The 22,670-nt window shown below is 34.8% G+C and overlaps 1 protein-coding gene across 1 annotated transcript in view; it reads left to right on the forward strand.

Annotated features, from left to right (window-relative positions):
- LOC149805878 (leucine-rich repeat-containing protein 45-like) overlaps window positions 1-22,670 on the forward strand; it is a 61,471-nt gene that overhangs the window by 31,566 nt on the left and 7,235 nt on the right. Inside the window, exons 8-16 of the mRNA XM_089950621.1 lie at window positions 584-696; window positions 1,088-1,146; window positions 3,148-3,225; window positions 3,930-4,065; window positions 8,461-8,538; window positions 9,134-9,245; window positions 16,147-16,217; window positions 17,446-17,631; window positions 20,113-20,286. Coding sequence (XP_089806747.1) covers window positions 584-696; window positions 1,088-1,146; window positions 3,148-3,225; window positions 3,930-4,065; window positions 8,461-8,538; window positions 9,134-9,245; window positions 16,147-16,217; window positions 17,446-17,631; window positions 20,113-20,286 — 1,007 coding nt within the window. The remainder of the gene's footprint in view (window positions 1-583; window positions 697-1,087; window positions 1,147-3,147; window positions 3,226-3,929; window positions 4,066-8,460; window positions 8,539-9,133; window positions 9,246-16,146; window positions 16,218-17,445; window positions 17,632-20,112; window positions 20,287-22,670) is intronic.

Genomic DNA, 22,670 nt, shown 5'->3' on the forward strand with positions numbered 1-22,670 from the left:
ACTTTGTTGATTGCTTGTATTTGAGACAAGGAAGAATCCTATCTATTTGGGTTTGAAAGGTCAAAGGTGAGGATTAGAGGGACTCCAAGAAGGAAAACCGTTTCCACAGAATCACTTAAGGCCTATACTCAAGCCATGAACAAACTTTTTTAGATAGCATACATTGGAGACAAGAAGGACACCTATAAAGTTTTTTAGCCAATAGTCCAAAGGTTGCCAGTATAGACTGGAAAATAAAACTTGTTTCCTTGTCCAAATTTTGGGGATGAGTTGCATTCAAGACAAGGAAGAATCCTACTGATTTGGAATTCAAAATGTCATAAGTCAAGGTCACAGTGAACTAAAAAGTGTCATTTCTATAGCATATATGTAGTCCAATGTTCCATTTGTAGTTTTTATTTTTGGCAAACTTACTAGCTTGTAAATGAAGCAGTCACAACGTGGATGTAAAATGTAACATTTACAGCACTCTTGTTGAGTTTGTTTACATTTTAATTCTACTTTCTAATATAAATAACACAATTGCCCTTCAGAATTGACCAATTATATTATATTAGTTCTCTTTTCACTAAATTTTTTGCAGACACAGCCATTTCCCAGAATGAAGACAGGGCATTGCTTACTGATGATTTTAGGAAAAAGACATCCACTTTAACCAGGCATATCCAACAGATGGAGGAGAGCAAAGCCCTTCAAGTAAGATTTCAACTTCAGATCGTTTAGTAGGTACAGTTTACAAATAAAGCCCTTCAGGTAAGATTTCAACTTCCGATCTTTTAGTAGGTATAGTTTATAAATAAAGTCCATCAGGTACGATTTAGACTTCAAGTCTTTCAGTAGATACAGTTTACAAGCAAATCCCTTCAGGTCAAATTTAAACTTCAAATCTTTCAGTAGGAAACCAGTGCAAATTTAGAAAACTACAGACCATGCCTTGTACTGAAATTTCTTTGAAATCTGACAGTTACCATCTATATAGGAAACAACCATTTATATTGTAATTTTTAACAGGTAAATGAATTGATTGATACTATTGTAATTTCTAACAGGTAAATGAATTGAGGGGCACTATTGTTATTTTTAACAGGTAAATGAATTGATGGATACTATTGAGACACAAGAAGACTTGTTGAGAAAATCCAAGAGGTACATTAGTTTTAAGTAGCTATAACTGGTTTATTTCTCTTATTTTGTAATCAACAAAATTTAAACCTTTTACCATATTTGTACACAAAAGACCTTTTTATGTATTGATCTTAACCATGTTTTTTTTCCTGTCAGAACTTATATGCCAGTATCCATAGCTGCTGTTTGAGACCCTTATGAAATTTTTTAATCTTTTATTTGTGATTTGTCATCTGCCAGTATTGAGATAAGTTTACACCCAATATTGGGGTTTGCATTCTTCTCCATTAGTTTTACTGGCTGCCATGTATAGCCTATCATGTGCTGAAAAATGGTGTTTAACCCCAAACAACAACAACAACACCCAATATTATAATCTTAAATATTTCATTGTTGTCTTGCTTTGTGCTCATGATATGGAGTTTACATCAGCTTTCCACACCACCAATTCCTCCCTTAATGGTGGACCGCTCCAGTGGACAAGTTGTTAGAGCATCCACCCCGGATCCAGGAGGTCGTAGGTTTGAATCCCGGTCGAGTCATACCAAAGACTTGTAAAAAAGGCACTAACAGTTGCCTCGCTTGGCGCTCAGCATTAAGAGGTTAGTGTTAGGACTGGTTGGCCTGGTGTCAGGATAATGTGACTGGGTGGGACATGGTGCTAGATGTCTGTGGCATGATGCCCCAGTGCTAGACATCACTATAACTGCCACACTGCAGACGTTGTAGTGATATGACTGAAAAATTGTTAAAGCTACGTTAAAAAGCCAAATTACATGCACACACCTTAATGGTCATTATTAGATGAAGCCCATTGCAAAATTGCAGTTTGAACTTAAAATAACTAAAGATCATTAAGATGTGCATAAACTAAGATATAATAAATTATTATTTTATAGTGTATCAAAGCATGAATAAGGGTGATAGCATGTCTGCTCGATTGGATACCAAATGCTTGTCAGATTGTTTGAATGTTTTAATAGCATCAGATGAAATAAAATGACATAAAGTTGCTCTCCTTGTTGAAACTGCATATAAAAAATTGTGTAGTAGCAAGCACATGAGAGGCTCAGAATAGAAATATTAGGGAGTACAGCTTTATAACCTCTTGGTAAAAAATTGCTTGACGAAGTGTGACACAATTGAATTGTATATATGTGTATCCAGATGGTTTCTCGTCACTATATCAGCCTTGAGTGTCCCTATTATATTTATGTCTCTAAGGTCTTTTATGCATACCGTGTCAAAGAAGGTCATCATTAATAATCTGTGGTGTGATTAACATCAGAAAATCTTTTTTAAAGATCTACACATTCTACCATCAAGCCGTATAAATCTTTTTTGTTCTTGAAGGACTCATGTACTAATTCAGTTCCCACAGTAAACCTATGCAAACACCATGATATTAAAAGTTCAATAACTTTAAATTTCTGAGTGTTCATGATCAGATCTTTATTTATCAGTATAGATGAAACCTGGGTGACAGCTTCTGTTTAGAGAAAAGAATATGAGCCTTGGCATTTTTTGGAACGTGCTTGCATTCCGCACCAAAGTGTCAGGTGCTAATTTCAGTAATAAGTGTTCCAAAATCAAGACTGTTAAAGGACTGAAATTTCATTAAGAAAACAGTGTCTCTATTTTTTTTTAAAGTTACAATTAGGATAAGCTCTCAAAATATTCTTTTCCTACAAAATAACTTTCATTATGTTCACCCATTTCCAGGCTGGTTCCCATATTTCCATGCAATCTGTGTGTCCTGAAGTTTTTCTTGCAAATAAATTTATGTTCTTATTAAGGCTTGTACTTAAGAAAAACCAAATATTGTGATCAATGTTGTTACATACAATTATTTGTATATCCAGCAAATATTTATAATAGTGCACAAAATACTACAAACAGTATAGTACTGTTATAATTACAAGTTACAGTTGTATTTAATTTTATCATCTGCTTCATCAAGCCGTTAGTAAAACATTAGTTTCCCACATAACCTCAGGGACAAAATCATCATTTCTTTTCAAGGTCCACCAACCAGAAGATAAGCCAGTTGCAAGATACTCTAGAGGAAAGAAAATCTGCCTTTAATTCTCTTGCAGCTAAGTAATTGTCTTGCATTATTTTTTATACTGTAGACCTTGAGTTTACCCACTCTTACATGGCTATCAATGGAAGTTTGATTGGCCTGCAAATAAATGAAGACTAGTAATGACTGAATGATGTAAATGTTAATCATTCCCATTTTACGTCGTTTTGATGTAGATTTTATATGTTTATATGCAGTTCACCACTCTTGAAGTGAAGAAAGCTAATATGGTTATGCTTATGAATATCCAGTAGTGGAAGCATTTCACTTATTTTGAACTTGATGTTTGATAGTGTGCAAAATCAGACAAAAATTTAGTCTTGCTGGTCAAGCAGGACAGAGCCAAATCAGAGAAAAGTTGTGTCCTGCTGGACAAGCTGGACAGAGCCAAATCTCTATTCCACAGTAGTATATACCTATTTTGAAACCAGTTTAATAGCTTGGAATAAAGGAGCATTTATTTTTTACAAGGACAGAAAGGAAATTGATTTGAAAAAAATCCATGTATAATTGATACAGTTTAGTATCAATTCCCTCACATAAGCTAAGGGTGTGCACAGGTTGCAGTATGACAAATCTCCAAGAACTCATTGTCAGCGTTGATTCATGTTTCATTTAGAAATGTATGCCTCATATTGTGTTAGACTGTCTTTTTTATGTAACAGTGACATATTTTGGACTTGTTTTTATCACCTACATTGATGTGGTGACTGATTTTCAGACTTGCCATGACTGAGTCTGAGCTAGCCTTGGCTGAACAAAAGAATAATGATTACATGGTACTGATGAACAAATTAAAGCATGAACTGTCGGAATCAACAAATGTTCATCAAAGTGACATTCGGAGAGAAAGAGAGGTAATATCAAATTGTGTGCTTGTCATCCTCAAGATTGTTATCTAGTAATCGTCAGTTTCTTTGTCATTGCTAAAAACATAGATGGCACTATCAGCAAGGTCACAAGTTACCAAGAGACCTAAAAAATTAAGAAGGGAGACGCCATCACAGTGGGAATATTTGTCAAGAAAGAGCTTATTTGTAATGTAGTTGTTCATTTCTTTTGTATAAATTACCTTTATTTTCAAGGTAGACAGCCTGTGAAAGATCATTAAGAACATTACTCCAAGAGGTTTCAATATTCATCTTGTATACACAGAAATATTGTGTAATACACCACTGCTTTTTATTGTTGCTGATTCATAACAAAACAAGATTCCTTTTCTTAAAAAACTATGGACATTTATTGCATGAAACAAGTATCAACGTCAAACTCAATTCTTTTTTTACTGTTCAATTAGTAAAATATTGATGCCATGATTTCATTGTTAGTAATTGTGAAACTTCTTTTCATCCTCGAGGAGATCTTTGAGTTCCTTGAATTTAAGTTTACTGCAGTCTTAATTAGGTTCTCACAGACATGCCCATGGAAACAGCTGCGATGGTAGATTGTTATTTTTCATGTTTGATTACAAGAGGGCATATTGCATTTATGATGATTACACTGAAGCCAAATTTAAAGATAAAAATATGAATTTCACTTGAGAAACTTATTTAATTGGTATTTATTGATTAAAGTGCTGTAACTAGTATTCATTAGTAATGTTTTCATTGATTGAAATTTTGTTGAATATTATTCTTGACAGTGTTTTGAGAATATTGTTTGGAAAGCATTTGTGACAAAATGCTTCATATCTTATTAAAAGTTGAGAAGTTCTGACGTTCGTTAAAACTCTGGGTACCATTTCTGACGAACAAAACAAGCGATAAATGGAGGTTTAATTTACCAATTTTGATGCAGTGTTTTTTGTATTTTCTAGTTTTAAAATAAAAATGAGAACCAAGCATGACCCTGGTTTATTAGCAGGTTTGTGAGTTGTCTGGGTATGAGAATCAAGAGAGTGGTTTACATCATTATCATAGTGCTACCACACACCCAGGTAATAACATCAGTGATGTTATAATTAACTATCACGTCATTTAAGAGCAGTGCAGTCTGCATTGACTTTACAAAGACAGACAGCCTTTACACAAAATTAATGTCATTTTGATCTTATAATTAAACAAATTCTTGTTTGATCATTTATCGAATACAACTCATGATTCCATCAGTTCATTGAATCTGAGTGGACCCTGAATTATATCTGATCACTGATACAGTAATAATACTGCTTGTACTACTTTTGTTGCTACAGCTTCTGTCTCTGTTCATGCTACCACTACTCTTAGTGTTACTAATGCTACTACTCATACTAACATCACTCCTTGCTCATACTCCTCACTTTACCATCATTCACTGCTCTTACTCATATTACCATCACTTGCTGCTCCCACTCATATTACCATCACTTGCTCATATTCTTCATACTATCATCACTCACTGCTCTTACTCATACTATTGTCACTCACTGCTCATACTCCTCATCACTCACTGCTTCTACTCCTTATACTACCATCACTTACTGCTTCTAATTACCATCAATCACTGCTCCTATTCCTCATTTTACCATCACTTGATGCTCCTACTCATACTACCATCACTCATTGCTTCTACTCATAATATCATCACTCAATGCTCCTACTCCTCACACTATAATCACTCACCGCTCCTAATCATCATACTACCATCACTCACTGCACCTACTCCTCATGCTACCATCACACACTGCTCCTACTCTTCATACTGCTATCACTTACTGCTTTTACTGATATTACCATCACTTGCTGCTCCTACTCATAGTATCATCTCTGTGCTCCTACTCCTCATACTACCATCACTTACAGCTTCTAATTATATTACCATCAATTGCTGCTCCTATTCCTCATATTACCACCACTTAACTGCTCCTGTTCCTCATATTACCACCACTTACTGCTCCTACTCATACTATCATCACTCAATGCTCCTACTCCTCATACTGCCATCACTCACTGCTCCTACTCATATTACCATCACTCACTACACCTACTCATGCTGCCATCACACACTGCTCCTACTCCTCATTTACCATCACTCACTGGCCCTAATCCTCATACTACCATCATTCACTACTCCTACTCCTCATACTACCATCACTCACTGCTCCTAATCCTCATACTACAATCACTCACTGCACCTACTCCTCATGCTACCATCACACACTGATCCAACTCCTCATATTACCATCACTCACTACTCCTACTATTCATACTACCATTACTTGCTGCTCCTACTCATAACCATCACTCACAGCTTCTACTCACATTACCATCACTCACTGCTCCTCTTCCATATATCACCATCAATACTGCTCCTACTCATACTACCATCAGTCACTGCTGCTACTTATGTTATCATCTTTCACTGCTTCTACTCATACTACCATTACTAACTGCTCCTGCTGATATTACCATCACTCACTGCACCTACTCAAACTACCATCACACACTGCTCCTGCTCATATTATCATCACTCACTGCCCCCACTCATATTACCATTGTGTACCATTCCTACTCCTCATACTATCATCACTCACTTCTCCTACTCATATTACCATTACTTACATCTCCTACTCATACTACCATCACACACTGCTCCTACTCCTCAAACTACCATCACTCACTGCTCCTACTCATACTACCATCACTTGTTGCTCCCACTGAAACTACCATCACTCATTGGGGTCCCGAGTGGCTGAGTGGTCTAAAGCGCTCTCCGTTATGGATCACTGCCATCTCACCTCTGTCTGCGTGGGTTCGAGTCTAGGATTTGGCCAGTGTGGGTATGTGAGAAAGCTTGCCAGTAGCTTCTCTTGGGTTGGTGGTTCTTCCAGGGTTTTCCCGGGTTCTTCCTCCACCATTAATGCTGGCCGCCATACATAGCCTATCGTGTGCTGAAAAATGGCATTAAACCCCACAACAACAACAACCATCACTCACTGCTCCTACTCCTCATATTACCATCACTCACTGCTCCTACTCATATTACCATTGTCTACTACTCCTACTCATACTATCATCACACACTGCTCCTGCTTCTCATACTACTACTTAATACTACTATCACTACTCATACCCATACTGCTACTAATACTACTCCTACTCATACTACTACTACTCCTACTACTTACATTCCTCATACTGCTATGACTCATAGTCATGCTACTATGAATACTATTTCTGCTCATACCACTACAAGTCATACAACTACTAATTCTCCTCACACTGTGATTACTCATGCAAAAGTATTACAAGTCATGCTACAACTTTTACTATCGAACTCAAACTACAACTCATACTACTCCTGTACATACTGTTACAATTCATATTACTACTACTACTGCTAGTACTCTTTATGTTGCTACTACTTGTACCACTACAACTTACACTACCTGCTACACCTACTTGTACTATTCCTACTCATACAACTACAGTTACTACTGTTAGTCATACTGGTATTATTCATACTGTTGTTGACCATCCTTATCTTTGATTCAAGCACCATGCGTCTCGTGACCTCACACAGTTGTTTTTTGACATCCTGATATCATCAGCTGTGTCATCAGTGCTCACTGACTGTTACAGCAAATATTAGTTAGAAAATATTTGAGAAAATGAGATTTAAATATCTGTTGCCATTTAAATCAAAGAAGATGATGACAGTATCAGATTTAACTAATACCATATTTGCCTCAACATTTGTGTTATAATTGGAGTGGGTGTTAACTGTTTGCTAACAGGAAACCCATGTTGATGATTTCTGAGGCAGCAGAGACAGTGTAAAAATTTGGTTACTATAGCATGTACTTCTTATATCATGTGAGAAAAAATAAATCCAGACAAAAACTATACAGTATGGAACTCTTCATTGGAGTATTTTTTATGTTTATCATCATTATTTATAAATTTCTTATTGCACTGAATATGATTTTAAAAGCAGTGAAATATATTACAGATACATTTAAAATAATATGGAGAATTCTTTCATGCAAATTTGGAATAAAACACAAATATGGCTTTGTATTTATTACGTACCCTTATTTTACACTTTTAGATATTCATAGCTTCACAGTATGAATTAAATTTAAAATGAATTGGAATTTGGACAAGTTTGATTCCTTTTATCTGAGAATATCAATGTGTGGACATTAGAAAAGACACTAAATTAGTGCCTGTCTAGGTGTGTGGTAAAAAAACACAAGATTGAACAATTGTATCAAATGCCAGATCGTCCATGTTTGATTAAATGGGTATATAATAATTTTATTTATGTTTCAGGAAAGAGCGGCAATGGAAATAAAACTGCTGAAAGAGCTATCTGAGAGTAATGACAAGAATATTGTATATGAGACCAAGGTAGAAAAACACAACTGACTGAATTGTTTTGTGTCCACATTGTGCAGAATGAATTGCTATCTTGTGCTTTAATTTTATTATGTGATTTTTATCCTCTTATCAGCTCTTAAATCTTCATCCCTGCAAACCATGTGTGTGTGTGTATATATATATATATATATATATATATATATATATATATATATATAGCATACATTGATAAGCTTGAGAAAAATTATATATATTTTGACATGTAAACATCTATTTCATCGTGTGTATAAATTCCTTTAAAGTTGGAATTCTATGCTTTTGCTGACTAGTTGTTGGAGTCTAAGAAGTTGAATCAACTGATCTGTTAGGAATTACTCTGATTAAACAGCAATTCACAGTCAGAAAGGAACTGATCTGTTAGGAATTACTCTGATTAAACAGCAGTTCACAATCAGAAATGGAACTGATCTGTTAGGAATTACTCTGATTAAGCAGCAATTCACAGTCAGAAAATAAACTGATCTGCTAGGAATTACTCTGATTAAGCAGCAATTCACAGTCAGAAAAGGAAATGATCTGTTCAGATCCATTATCTGGTAATAACTCAGCACATTATTTCTTCCAGGTAGAAGATCTAGAAAGAAAATGCCGCCATCAGCAAGATCAAATATTTGAACTCAAGGAACAAGTTACTCAGCTACATGCAGAACTGAAAATGAAGGGAACTCAGTTTGATGGTAAATGTAGTTGCTACATGGTACTGAAGTTCATGCTACTTAGAGATTTATTATTTGGAAACATAGCATGTTGTTGTACGGGATGTAGGTGTGGTGGTAGATGGGGTAATATTTAAAGTGTCTTTATGGTTTGGTCCTTTGCTTGTCACAGTCTTTGCCTTTGTTCCTTACCAAAACTTGTAGAAAAATTCAGGCAACACAACATTTATTATTGTTCTCAAAAGGAATAGTCATTTCCACCAGAATATGTCCCAAACAAACACAAATAATAATTCATTTGATCTTCACTGTCTCCAACTCTAACATTTATTGTTGGTATAAAAAAAAAAAAACATTTAAAATTGCTGTATATACATACTCAAAATTTCCACAAGCCAAGAACACCAAGAATAAGGTATTAAGTCATAAGAATTTGGTTATCAGCATAACCCAATCCACCTGTGTTCCTTTCTTATTTGAATATGTTACATGAACATGGTACATTAGGATTATATGACTGTTGGACAAAAATCTAGCCTGCTGAAACTAAAAATCAAAATTCCTCCTGTGTTTTGGCTTGTTTTAGCAATAGAAATGCTGAAAAGTTATTTGCTTTCCAAGTTGGAACTCAGATGAGACTAGTCAAACTCACATGAGACTAGTCACATCATAGATATATGGATTGAGACCAAAAATGCCACCAATCTGCCATTTACTACCTCCATTTGTGCTAGGATGTATACTTCTCAAGGTATTGAAGAAAACATTCACCTTTGCCTTTACATTAGGTGAGCAGTTCTTTAGTATTTTCTCACATCAGAGAGGTATACTGGAGCTACCTTTCTTTTTATTTCTCACACCCAAGAGGTATACTGGAGCAATATTTCTGTCTGTTTCTCACAGCAAAGATATATATTGGAGCTATATATCTATTTCTCAAACCAAAGAGGCACACTGGAGTTATCTTTCTATTTCCTACACCAGAGAGTTTTACTGGAGTTATATTTATGTCTATATCTCATGCCAAAAGAGGTATAATGGAGCTATATGTTTATTTCTCCAACCAAAGATGCATACTAGAGCTATCTTTCTGTCTTTTTCTCACACCAGAAATGTATAATGGAGTTGCATTTCTGTCTATTTCTCATACCAAAGAGGTACCCTGGAGCTATATTTCTTTTTCTCACTCCAGAAATGTACACTGGATCTATCATTATATTTCTCACTCCAGAAATGTATACTGGATCTATCATTATATTTCTCACTCCAGAAATGTATACTGGATCTATCATTATATTTCTCACTCCAGAAATGTATACTGGATCTATCATTATATTTCTGACTCTAAAGAGTTATACTAGTGATATAATTATATCTCTTGCTCCATCTTAATCATGGATTATTATTTCACACTTCATTTGCTAACTCTGTCATATGATGTGTGTGTCTGTGCCATTTCAGCTGCCAACCTTATGATCCATAGTACTTCAGTTCAACTCACTACTTTACCATATCTTTGAATTCTGTCAAGCACTTGTGTTTTATTACATGTTGTAAGGTAATGCATGTAATATCCCTTGATGTTTTCCCCCAGCACATGTTAGTGGTAATCAAGACAGATCAGTTACTTTTCTGGCACTGCCAGAATCAACAGTTTGCTGAGGTTTTGAATTAAGTTTTTCATTTGCATACATGTCCAAAGTTCCATTATAGATTTTTGTCTTACTTGGCATTAATCATTATGAAGCTAAAGCAGTTTATTCTGCAACACAAACTCTTACCCCCTTTTATCTTGGTCAGTCAGACAAACAGTTGTTTTTAAGGTTTTAATAAAAGCTTGTTACTTTTATACATTTATGAAACCCCTTGATGGATTTGTTCATACATTTGATACATTCCTAAAAACCCTTGATGCATTTGTTCATACATTTGATACATTTCTAAAAACCCTTGATGCATTTGTTCATACATTTGATACATTTCTAAAAACCCTTGATGGATTTGTTCATACATTTGATACATTTCTAACAATACCTGATGAAGATTTGTTCATACATTTGATACATTCCTAAAACCCCTTGATGGATTTGTACATACATTTGATACATTTCTAAAAACCCTTGTTGGATTTGTTCATACATTTGATGATTCATTTTGAAACTAAAACAATTCATTAAGCAACATACTTGCTCAACCTTTTGACCCTGGGGTCAAGGTCACATTTTTACAGCATTATTTTGATTTTAGGCTTGACATGCAGACTCAAGCCTTCTAGTTTGTTATTTTTAGTCTCTACTTCACAGTGTTTTTATTAGTAACCACTTCACAGTGTTATTATTAGTCTCCACTTCACAGTAAGTGTTATTATTAGTCTCCACTTCACAGTTAGTGTTTTTAGTAGTCTTCACTTCACAGTTAGTGTTTTTTTTAGTCTCCACTTCACAGTGTTATTATTAGTCTTCACTTCAGTCTTATTATTAGTCTCCACTTCACAGTAAGTGTTATTATTAGTCTTCACTTCACAGTTGGTGTTTTTTTTAGTCTCCACTTCACAGTGTTATTATTAGTCTCCACTTCACAGTAAGTGTTTTTTTTAGTCTCCACTTCACAGTGTTATTATTAGTCTCCACTTCACAGTGTTATTATTAGTCTCCACTTCACAGTAAGTGTTATTATTAGTCTCCACTTCACAGTAAGTGTTATTTTTAGTCTCCACTTCACAGTGTTATTATTAGTCTCCACTTCACAGTGTTATTATTAGTCTCCACTTCACAGTAAGTGTTATTATTAGTCTCCACTTCACAGTAAGTGTTATTATTAGTCTCCACTTCACAGTAAGTGTTATTATTAGTCTCCACTTCACAGTGTTATTATTAGTCTCCACTTCACAGTAAGTGTTATTATTAGTCTCCACTTCACAGTAAGTGTTATTATTAGTCTCCACAGTAAGGTCAACACCAAGCCTTCTAGTTATATTTAGTCTCCACTTCACAGCAAATATAATTAGTAGTAAGGTCAACACAATGCTTGACTGATTTTTCAGAGTATTGTTTTGCTGTCTCTATTTACATGTGTTAACACAGTGTGCAGGACAGTTGCCAGTCTAAATTATAAGGTAGTGCTATTCAGGTCATTCATGCGACATGTACCTATGCTGTTAGGAGGCTTAATGGTCACCCTTCTGTACCAAACAACTAACTTGGGCAAATGAGAGAGCAAGAAGCATATAATCAAGGATGTGAACGTCATAGGTATTACCACCTGTGATGTCTCAGTTTCTCTTTGCTGAATCCTGTTCCGAAGAAAATTTGCCCAACCAGACCTTCAACAAGGTTTTGCATAGTGCTAGTCCTGTGGGTACTGCAAACAGAACTGGTCTTCTTGACTTGACATTTTGGGTCAGTACCAACTTGGTACAGTATGTCATCTGGACCAATGGTGAATATACTGGCAACACATGCAGTTCTCCGGTATTGGTTATAGTGATTTTCCCCCGAGATACTTTTGCATGTGATGCCAGCTGTAGACCACAACAGTTCCCTAACAACCTCAACTTGTGTCTTTGATCTCTCGGCTGGTGTTAACATTTTACCAGTATACCCAACCCAGCTTTAAGACAAAACCCGACATCCAGATGTGCTCATTCCAGTCCCTGCTCTGACTTGAACACCTAATATAACTGGAAAGAGAACTAGTGATCCATCTCATGGTGCCCATTACTAAACTCTTGGAAGTATCATAAACCAGCAACAAACATGGTCTATCACCAATCTCAGCTCTGTTGATACCCAGTGTCAATTATGACAGCACCCCATTCCTGGATGATGGTACCAGTTCCAGATGACACAGTGAAAGCCTGGAGGTAACCATGTCTCACTATTGCCAAACCCCCCATCATTGTTCTCTATTTCACTCAACCTACTTCATCAGTTCAGATGTATCACAGGAGGTGCCTTCATCATCCCAGTCTTCGTAGCATGAAGATTTACACTTAGAAATGCCACATTCCTTTCTCAGTCTGACAGTATCCAAGAAGACTCAACTCTCTTTGCATCAAACTAAAAGGATTTTTTTGGTAGTATTTCGACTTTATTTTTAAAATAGGTTATACAAGTATCTTTACATTTGTAAAATGTATGAAAAAGTATTGATGTAATTTATTTTAACTTTGTATGCTATTTATAATGAAATATTGCATTGAAAGTGAAACCTTTGAGTTGATGGCAGCAGTTGCTTATTATATGGCTCTTTCAAAAACTCTTGCATTTCAATAGGGTATCAAAAGGACTTAGATATCAATCACTTTGTACTTATAGTCCCATGTTTAAATTGTGCCAATCCACTGTCATTAAGGCTGCTGTTGCTGAATATAAAATAAAATTTAATGACTTCTCAAAAACAATCTCAACAGAATTTGACTGAATTTAACATCGAGCATAATGCCAAGTCATCATTAACATAGTCACCATTACCAAAATTAGAAAACGTTTAAATGCAATTTCAAAAACCACAAAAATATTAACAGAAAGTATCTTATTTGAAGTATGTTGAGATTTGTAGAAATTATACCAGTCGGCCATAAAATATGGCCATTGTTAATATTAATAGAACAAACTTTAAATGACTTCTTTTCAAAAACAGCTCAACAGAATTTTAACAAGTTTGATAGAAAGCATCCTGCTATAAAGAGATTTTAAATTTATGGATAAATGATGCCAATCTGCCATCATATATGGCCACCATTACGAAAAATAGAAAAACTGTACAAAAGAATTTGAACAAATCTGAATGCTATAACCTGGTGTAAGGGGCTTTCAGTTTTGTGCAAATAATGCTGTATTTGTTTTGTTAAGTATGGCCATTTTTACGAAAAGCATACAAACTTTTAAGCAACTTCCCAATAGAAGTTTCAAATGCAGGATAGACTTTGAACAAATTTACAGCATGCAGGCACTGAAGGTTTTTGATTGTATACAAATAATGTAAATTCCATTAAATATGGCCACCATTACTAAAAAAATCTTTATAAGACTTCTTTTTAAAATAACACTAGAGAGAATGTAACCAAATGTGACAGAAAGCATATTGGTATGAAATCAATTCATATTTCTAGAAATGATGCTGTTCCACTGTTAAATATGGCCCTTGTTACTTAAAATAGAAAAACCTTTAAACAGCATCAAAAAACTGCTCAGTGGTATTAGGCCATGTTTGACAGAAAGCATTCTGGTAAAAGGACTTAAAAATTGTGCCAGATCACCGTTAAAATTGAGAAAAAATTGTCATTGCGTATGCAGTCTACGGCAGTGGAATAAATTTGCCATAGAAAGTACCATGCTGACCCAGATTTCTTGGCCAATGCTCTTGCATTTGACCCTAATCAGGTATCAAGGAGATGATCAGTCTCATGTCCACTTGGGCCTCTTGTTAAATTCCTTGTAGATCTTACAATACAAGTTGTACATCACTAGACATGCTGGCAACAAGTGATTTATCAGATGATTGATATTGGGACATACAGAACCAAAAACCAGGTGGGGGTGCAGCTTTTCCTGTTCATTAATAATCTAAATTTGAATATATATGGCAGCCAGATAATGTCCATCTTTTTAATTTATTGCTTATCGAAACACAGGCAAAATTTTCAAATATATGCAGACCAAATTTCATTATTCTACAATGTGTTGTTTTAAATTTATGATAATAATTTATCTGGGCAGTCATGTGTATGGTATTTGTCTTTGGCTTTTTAGTTTTCCAGATCTCATACCATATAGTAAGACCTTTCAGAAATATAAAATTATTTGATTGTATCCAAAACCAATTCTTTTAAATTAGGTTACTTATTTATTTATTACATATTTTGAATTTTAATCTCCAATTAAAAAAATACCTATTTTATGGTATACCTCTCCAAGCAGAAACCTGTGCTGTTAATGGTGTCAATACACAGCATATGGTATAATACTCCAAGCAACCACTCGTGCTGTCAATAGTAGCAACAACCCATGATGTTATGGTGCTTATATCCACTGTATGCTATATCACACCAGGCAACAACCTGTGCTTTTAATGGTGCTAATTAACAGCCACTGCTTTTAATGGTGCTAATTAACAAACTGTGCTTTTAATGGTGCTAATTAACAGCCACTGCTTTTAATGGTGCTAATTAACAACCTCTGCTTATAATGGTGCTAATTAACAAACTGTGCTTTTAATGGTGCTAATTAATAGCCACTGCTTTTAATGGTGCTAATTCACAGCCACTGCTTTTAATGGTGCTAATTAACAACCTGTGCTTTTAATGGTGCTGATTTACTCACTATATGGTATATCACTCCAAGCAACCACCGTCTGTTAATGGTTCTTATTAAAATTGTACATACTTGACAGTAACATGAACAAACTTTTTATTCCTGTTGAGTATGGATAGTTCTTATTATACACTTAGGGTGTTAGGTCAGTATATGGGGATTTGAATTCTCTGTTTAGGAATGTAATCTTGGGATATAAAAGAAAATTATGTGGCATCAACATATCTTCACTTCAGTATCATTCCTGTCTGTGTGTTTATCAGTTAGTTTCCTTTTTTGTCTGAACTCCACCAGCACTCATTTTGAGATGTTGGTCATATTTGTTAAGAATAGTTTGATGAAAATGTTTAGTTGTAGGATCATGGAAAGGCAAGGGGGAAGGGGGCTTATAACTTTATCTTTAATGAGGATAAATACAACACCAGGAAGATTTTACATCCTGGATACAGTTCAGGAAAGCTGTGGTGTGTTGATGGGACAGGATAGGAAAACTTGCATTTTCATAAGTAATAAAATGTGTGGATGTTTTGCAGTGGTTTCCATCGCTAGTTAATTATTGGTTACCTTCTGTTTTGAACCGAATCAATAAACTAGTTGTTTTCTTTCAGAACATCTGTCACAGGAGAGAGGAAGGACAAAGAACTCATTACAAGAAGCAGACCAACTCAAGCTAAAGGAGGTAGGCTTTCTTTGATAAAGATTATCTGATTCGAACCTTGAATTGTTACATTACATGAAGAATGTTAAATGCAAAGAGGATGGTAGACAATAAAGGGAGATTAAAAGAAGAATGGAAATGTCATATGAGACTAAAGGAGAAAGATAGACTAGGTTCAAATGTGACAAATTTGGCATAGGGTCATTACATGTTTTATTTAATGTCCTCCACATTTTTGCAGAAAGGCTGGGACATAGTATCTGCATTGACATCTGTCCACGCATCCTCTATCCATTCGTTGCAGTTTCAGTTCTGACCTACTTTGAAGCTGGTTGAGATTAAAGTATGTTCATATATCAGCATTAGAAGGTGATGACATCTGTAATAGTATGTATAGTACTCTGGTGATATGTAACAGCCTGATGACATCTGTAGTAGTCTGATGACATTTGTAGTAGTCTAATGATATTTGTAGTACTCTGATGACATTTGTAGTACTCTGGTGACATTTGTAGTACTCTGATGACATTTGTAGTACTCTGATTACATTTGTAGTAGGGTGATGATATTTGTAAAAGTATGTATAGTAGTGTGATATTTAACAGCCTGATGACATCTGTAGTAGGCTGATGACATTTGCAGTAGTCTAATGAAATTTGTAGTACTCTGATGATATGTGTTGTAGTCTGATGACAGTTGTAGAAGTCTGATGACATTTGTAGTAGTCTGATGACATTTATAGTAGTCTAATGACATTTGTAGTAGTCTGATGGTATGTTTTGTAGTCTGATGACATTTGTAGTAATCTGATGATATTTGTAGTACTCTGATGACATTTGTAGTAGTCTGATATTTGTAATGGCCTGTTGACGTATGTAGTAGTATGATAATATTTGCAGTGGTCTGATGACATTTGTAGTACTCTGATGACATTTGTAGTAGTCTGATGATATTTGTAGGAGTCTGTTGACATTTGTAGTACTCTGATGACATTTATAGTACTCTCATGACGTGTAGTACTATGATGACATATGTAGTACTCTGATGACATGTGTAGTACTCTGATGACATTTGTAGTACTCTGATGACATTTGTAGTAGTCTGATGATATTTGTAGGAGTCTGTTGACATTTGTAGTACTCTGATGACATTTGTAGTACTCTGATGACATATGTAGTAGTATGATAACATTTGTAGTGGTCTAATGACAGTCTGGAGCTGCATAGTAAAAGCTTCCTTTCTGTTGTAGATTATATTCATCAAACAAGAGGCAGCAGAGACAGAGAAAGCACTAAGGGATAGAATTCAGCGACTTGAGATGACTCGGCTTGAGTTGGAAGAAGAGATTAGCAGACTGAAGACAGTCAATATGACAGACAAGCTACATGCTGAGGAACAAATTAATATTACCAAACAGAAAATAAAATATGAGGAGGTAAAATATGGTCAACATTTGTAAAAAATTAAATGATAGATAGGAAAATATGATAGTAGCTCGTTGTGAACAGGGGTTGTTAGGTGAAGGCAATTGTCATGAAATTTGCACTATAGAATGCATGTAAAATAGACCATTTTAATTTTGCAGTGTCAATGTCTGCTTGTCTTAGTAAACTTAGACATTTCAACTTTAATGCCAGTCATTCATGCTTTTGGATCATCATCAACTTACTGGCGGTAGAACTTATTTCATTTGCTATGTAGAAGATGTTTAAATATGATTATTTTTTTAAATATTAGCATCCATTTTCAAAAAAACATCTTAAATCAGATAACACACTAAGCTAAGAATTTCAGACCTTGTTAATTTGAAAGAACAATCGGAACATCTCAATAAAACTACTAATTATAAACTGGTATTATTTGGAAAGCACACAAGAAACATTATTATTCTACATATTATAATACACTACTGTTATTTGAAAACAACAAGAGAAGCTTCTCATTAAATCTGCTTATTGTTATCTAGAAAGTACAATAGGATCATTTCATTAAACTACCTATTGTAACACACTGTTATCTAGAAAGTACTATAGGATCATTTCATTAAACTACCTATTATAACACACTGTTATCTAGAAAGTACAATAGGATCATTTCATTAAACTACCTATTGTAACACACTGTTATCTAGAAAGTACAATAGGATCATTTCATTAAACTACCTATTATAACACACTGTTATCTAGAAAGTACAATAGGATCATTTCATTAAACTACCTATTATAACACACTGTTATCTAGAAAGTACAATAGGATCATTTCATTAAACTACCTATTATAACACACTGTTATCTAGAAAGTACAATAGGATCATTTCATTAAACTACCTATTATAACACACTGTTATCTAGAAAGTACAATAGGATCATTTCATTAAACTACCTATTGTAACACACTGTGAAAGGATCATGTAGCGCTACCTGTTGGCCTTGTCTATCTGTACATATATATCTGTCTGTGTGTATTGTTAAGTTTTGTATTTAGGCCACTATGGTGGAGAATTTGTGTTCCATAAACAGTGTTTCTAATTCTTTTCTTTCTGCATAACTAAAAATCCTTTTGGAAGTTTGACATCTTACAGACAGATATAATGATTACTTATATTTTATCAGTAAAATAATAAATTTAAATAGAGACAAACAGTCATAATTATATTGTTATAAAGGATATACAATATATCAGTTTAAATTATACAATTTTATATAGTGCATTGGCATTAAGTCCATTAGGATACAAAGTATCTAACTTATGAATCCAATAAGTTTCTTTTATGAGTCTATTGATGTCATCATGCACAATATCTATTGGCATGAAATAAAAAATCGAGTAGAGAGTGATTATCATTCACTTTTGACTTTTTTTTGAAAAATTTCTTTCAAATGATATTAGGTTTCTCTTTTATCTTTAAGATAATTAGCACTGTAAAATATTCATTCAGAGTTCTAATGAGAGTTGACATACACTGTAAAATATTCATTTCAGAGTCCTAATAAGAGCTGGCACACACTAAAATATTCATTCAGGTTCCTAATGAGAGCTGGCACACACTGTAAAATATTCATTCAGGTTCCTAATGAGAGCTGGCACACACTGTAAAATATTCATTCAGGGTCCTAATCGGAGCTGGCACACACTGTAAAATATTCATTCAGGGTCCTAATCGGAGCTGGCACACACTGTAAAATATTCATTCAGGTTCCTAATGAGAGCTGGCACACACTGTAAAATATTCATTCAGGGTCCTAATCGGAGCTGGCACACACTGTAAAATATTCATTCAGGTTCCTAATGAGAGCTGGCACACACTGTAAAATATTCATTCAGGTTCCTAATGGGAGCTGGCACACACTGTAAAATATTCATTCAGTGTCCTAATGAGAGCTGGCACACACTGTAAAATATTCATTCAGGTTCCTAATGAGAGCTGGCACACACTGTAAAATATCCATTCAATGTCCTAATGAGAGCTGGCACACACTGTAAAATATTCATTCAATGTCCTAATGAGAGCTGGCACACACTGTGAAATATCCATTCAGTGTCCTAATGAGAGTTGACATACACTGTGAAATATCCATTCATGGTCCTAATGAGATTTGTCACACACTGTCATCTGTTCTAGGTCTTCAAGCCCAGCCCCTTTTCATACATGTTGTCAAAATTTATCCCAATTGATAGTTTACAACATCTCTCTTCTAATACTTTTTATGGCATCATTATTTCTGCCAGATAAAACAATTACGAAAACCAGTGATTGATTGTGCAATAAAATACCATCTTATTTATGCACAATTCTGTACTAAAGAGAAGGCAATAATGAAGATATCCAGAAATTTCAATTAGAGTGGACAGACATTGAACTGTATAGTGAACTGGAGTCAGAATATTAACAAGCTTTTCCATGTTGGCTTTTAAGGAGAACAGGATGAAGCAGCTGGAGGAGAAGCTGAGGATGATGCAGATTGCCAAGGATGAGATGGAATCCCAGTACATCCAAAATCAAAGCCTGGTATCTGAGCTGAACTCCAAAAATAGCTCTCTCACACTGGAAGTTGAATCACTCAAACGTAGAATTAGCACTCTTAATGAGGTTTGTACATTGATTCAGCTTATTTTCTAAACAAATCACAGAAGTTGTTGAATTATCTTGTACTCTAAAACAAAATCTGGAACATTTTAATTTAACACTGTAGCATAAAATGTTTAGGTTTTAGAATGTAATATTTAGCCTAATAGGCTTCTATTCTGTAATAGTTGAAGTAATCTTGATGAAGCATTTGCATTGGGGGTGTGGGTGTTTGCAAGGGGAGAGGGGGAGGGGCATCTTAATTTAATACTGTCCATACCAAGAATCATGCTAACAGTATTACATGAAAACACTGTGTAGACAACTGGAATTTGGCTAGCATATTTTTGTGCATATGTAGTTGATCTCAGAAGATTTTCAGATCATTACAGTGATCTTTTAATATTTTACTAATTTTTAACTTCGTGGACTTTAACTTTTTGATGAAAACTTTTTAGCAAAAACCGCCTGAGGTGGACAGATGATAATATTATTAGAACCTAAAGTACTGACTTTAAAACTTTGTGATGTCATAGCCTACAAACATCTGGCTGCATTTATGTCACCGGACCAAAGGTGGCTGCTCCATCTACTAGGGTATATATAAATGATACATCAACAAGAGGTGGCAATCTTTTGAACTGATGCATCACCAGAACGTTTCCCTGTGATGAGTTACAAGGATAACAAATTTGGTCATTTTTCAGGTTGTTATGACCAACCCATCATGCAGGGTAATGCCTCCACTTTGTTCAGACACCTTCTTCCAGACAAATTAAATTCATTATGCATATTTGATTCATATGTAGAAAATCTAATAAGATTTTAGTGCTACCGTGGTCCCCTCAAGAATGGACCCCCAACCAGCAGCTGCCTGCTTTCTCTATCAAATACATTACCTGATCACATTACATTAGGATAACTTTCACTGCTACGTCTGAAGCCAGACCTCTTGGAAAGACAAAAATTTTTCTTTAATATCAGTAATACCATACCTGTTGCTATTGCATAGCTGTGCTTTTCCAGGTGGAAAATACCTCAACTGTAAGACAAAAATTCATCCTACTATAAGGGTGTACCAGAAGATTCCAGAACACTGGATCACCTAATGCCCATGGGTAATCCCTTCATTTTTTTTCTCTCTGTTACATGGCTGTAATTTCTACATTGTTGACATCCAAGAAGATTTGCTATTGCCTCAGGGATTAATGAGCGAAATTTCTATCTCTGTTTTGTGCATATTCTTCTTAGACATTTGGAATATACTGCTGATCAAGATTTTTTCTCAGGTAAATTAAGCTCTCAGAGTTTTAGCACTTGTAAAATCTGTACTTTGTTGCATATGCCCTTGCATTTTATAATTTTTTTCCCCTCCACAGGGTGTAAGTGATTAGAGAAAGAACAAATTTGGTTGTGCAATTTTCTAGCTAGGAGTAGATACACCACTCCCTTGATAACTCGCAGCCTGGTAACTCGCAAACCCACTTATAATGTGGGGTCAGGCGTGGATCCCATTTTTTTTACCAGAAAATACCCAAAAACTTTATATCAATTTCTTGAACTTGAAGAAAATCTTGATCAAAATTGTTAACTGAAACGATATATCGTTCGTTTTATGGTCGAAAACGGTAGATAGGACCTGACATTTTAATCAACATTTTGAAATTATCAGCTTTTAACAAGAAGTAGTATAATTGGTTGCATTTTCTTTCCAAATGATATTCTTAGTACACCACAACTAAAGATATTCAAGGAAATTTTTATCAATGAAATTTTTTTTATGCCTAGTGTAGGCGGTACATCAATATTTAATGCCAATTAAATAATTTTTATTAAGTGAAATTTGTGTTTTAATTCTATCTTTTATGTTCCTCTTAAGTGTAATCATCATAAATGCAATGTGTATTTAAGCAGAAAATGTGTCAGTCTACAATAACAGCTATGTCCGCAAGAGTTTCTCAGAGAACCTAATTAAGTGCCGACCATGTTTTGATAACTGACTTGTGGAAGCATCTGTTGTATTGTTGCACTGAATTAAAAGTTGGCTTCCTTGTATTATCATGTTAATTACGTCTTTTGAATCAAATAAAGGAGGTGGAATAAAAGAAAAGTTAAAAGGCATTCAAATCCGACATACTTAAAATCTAGCGGCCTTAGTTGTTTGTCAGGTGAACTCACTTCATTTGATCAATTGAACACTGTTAAAAATGTTATTGTGTATGTAAAATAATTAAACTACCTTAAATTAACTGACTCATTCATAACTGTGATCAAAGATAGCAAGGCAATCAAGCGAAATGAATACTTTGTAAAATAAAGAGCTTGGTTTCACAGATACGGACCATTGTGGGCAAGCGAGTTTCAGAGAATTCTTAAACTGGCACTTAGAGATATCCACAAGGATGATA

The sequence above is a fragment of the Sinohyriopsis cumingii genome, chromosome 2 (assembly GCF_028554795.1).
Source record: "Sinohyriopsis cumingii isolate HCF-2022 chromosome 2, ASM2855479v2, whole genome shotgun sequence".
Classification (NCBI taxonomy): domain Eukaryota; kingdom Metazoa; phylum Mollusca; class Bivalvia; order Unionida; family Unionidae; genus Sinohyriopsis; species Sinohyriopsis cumingii.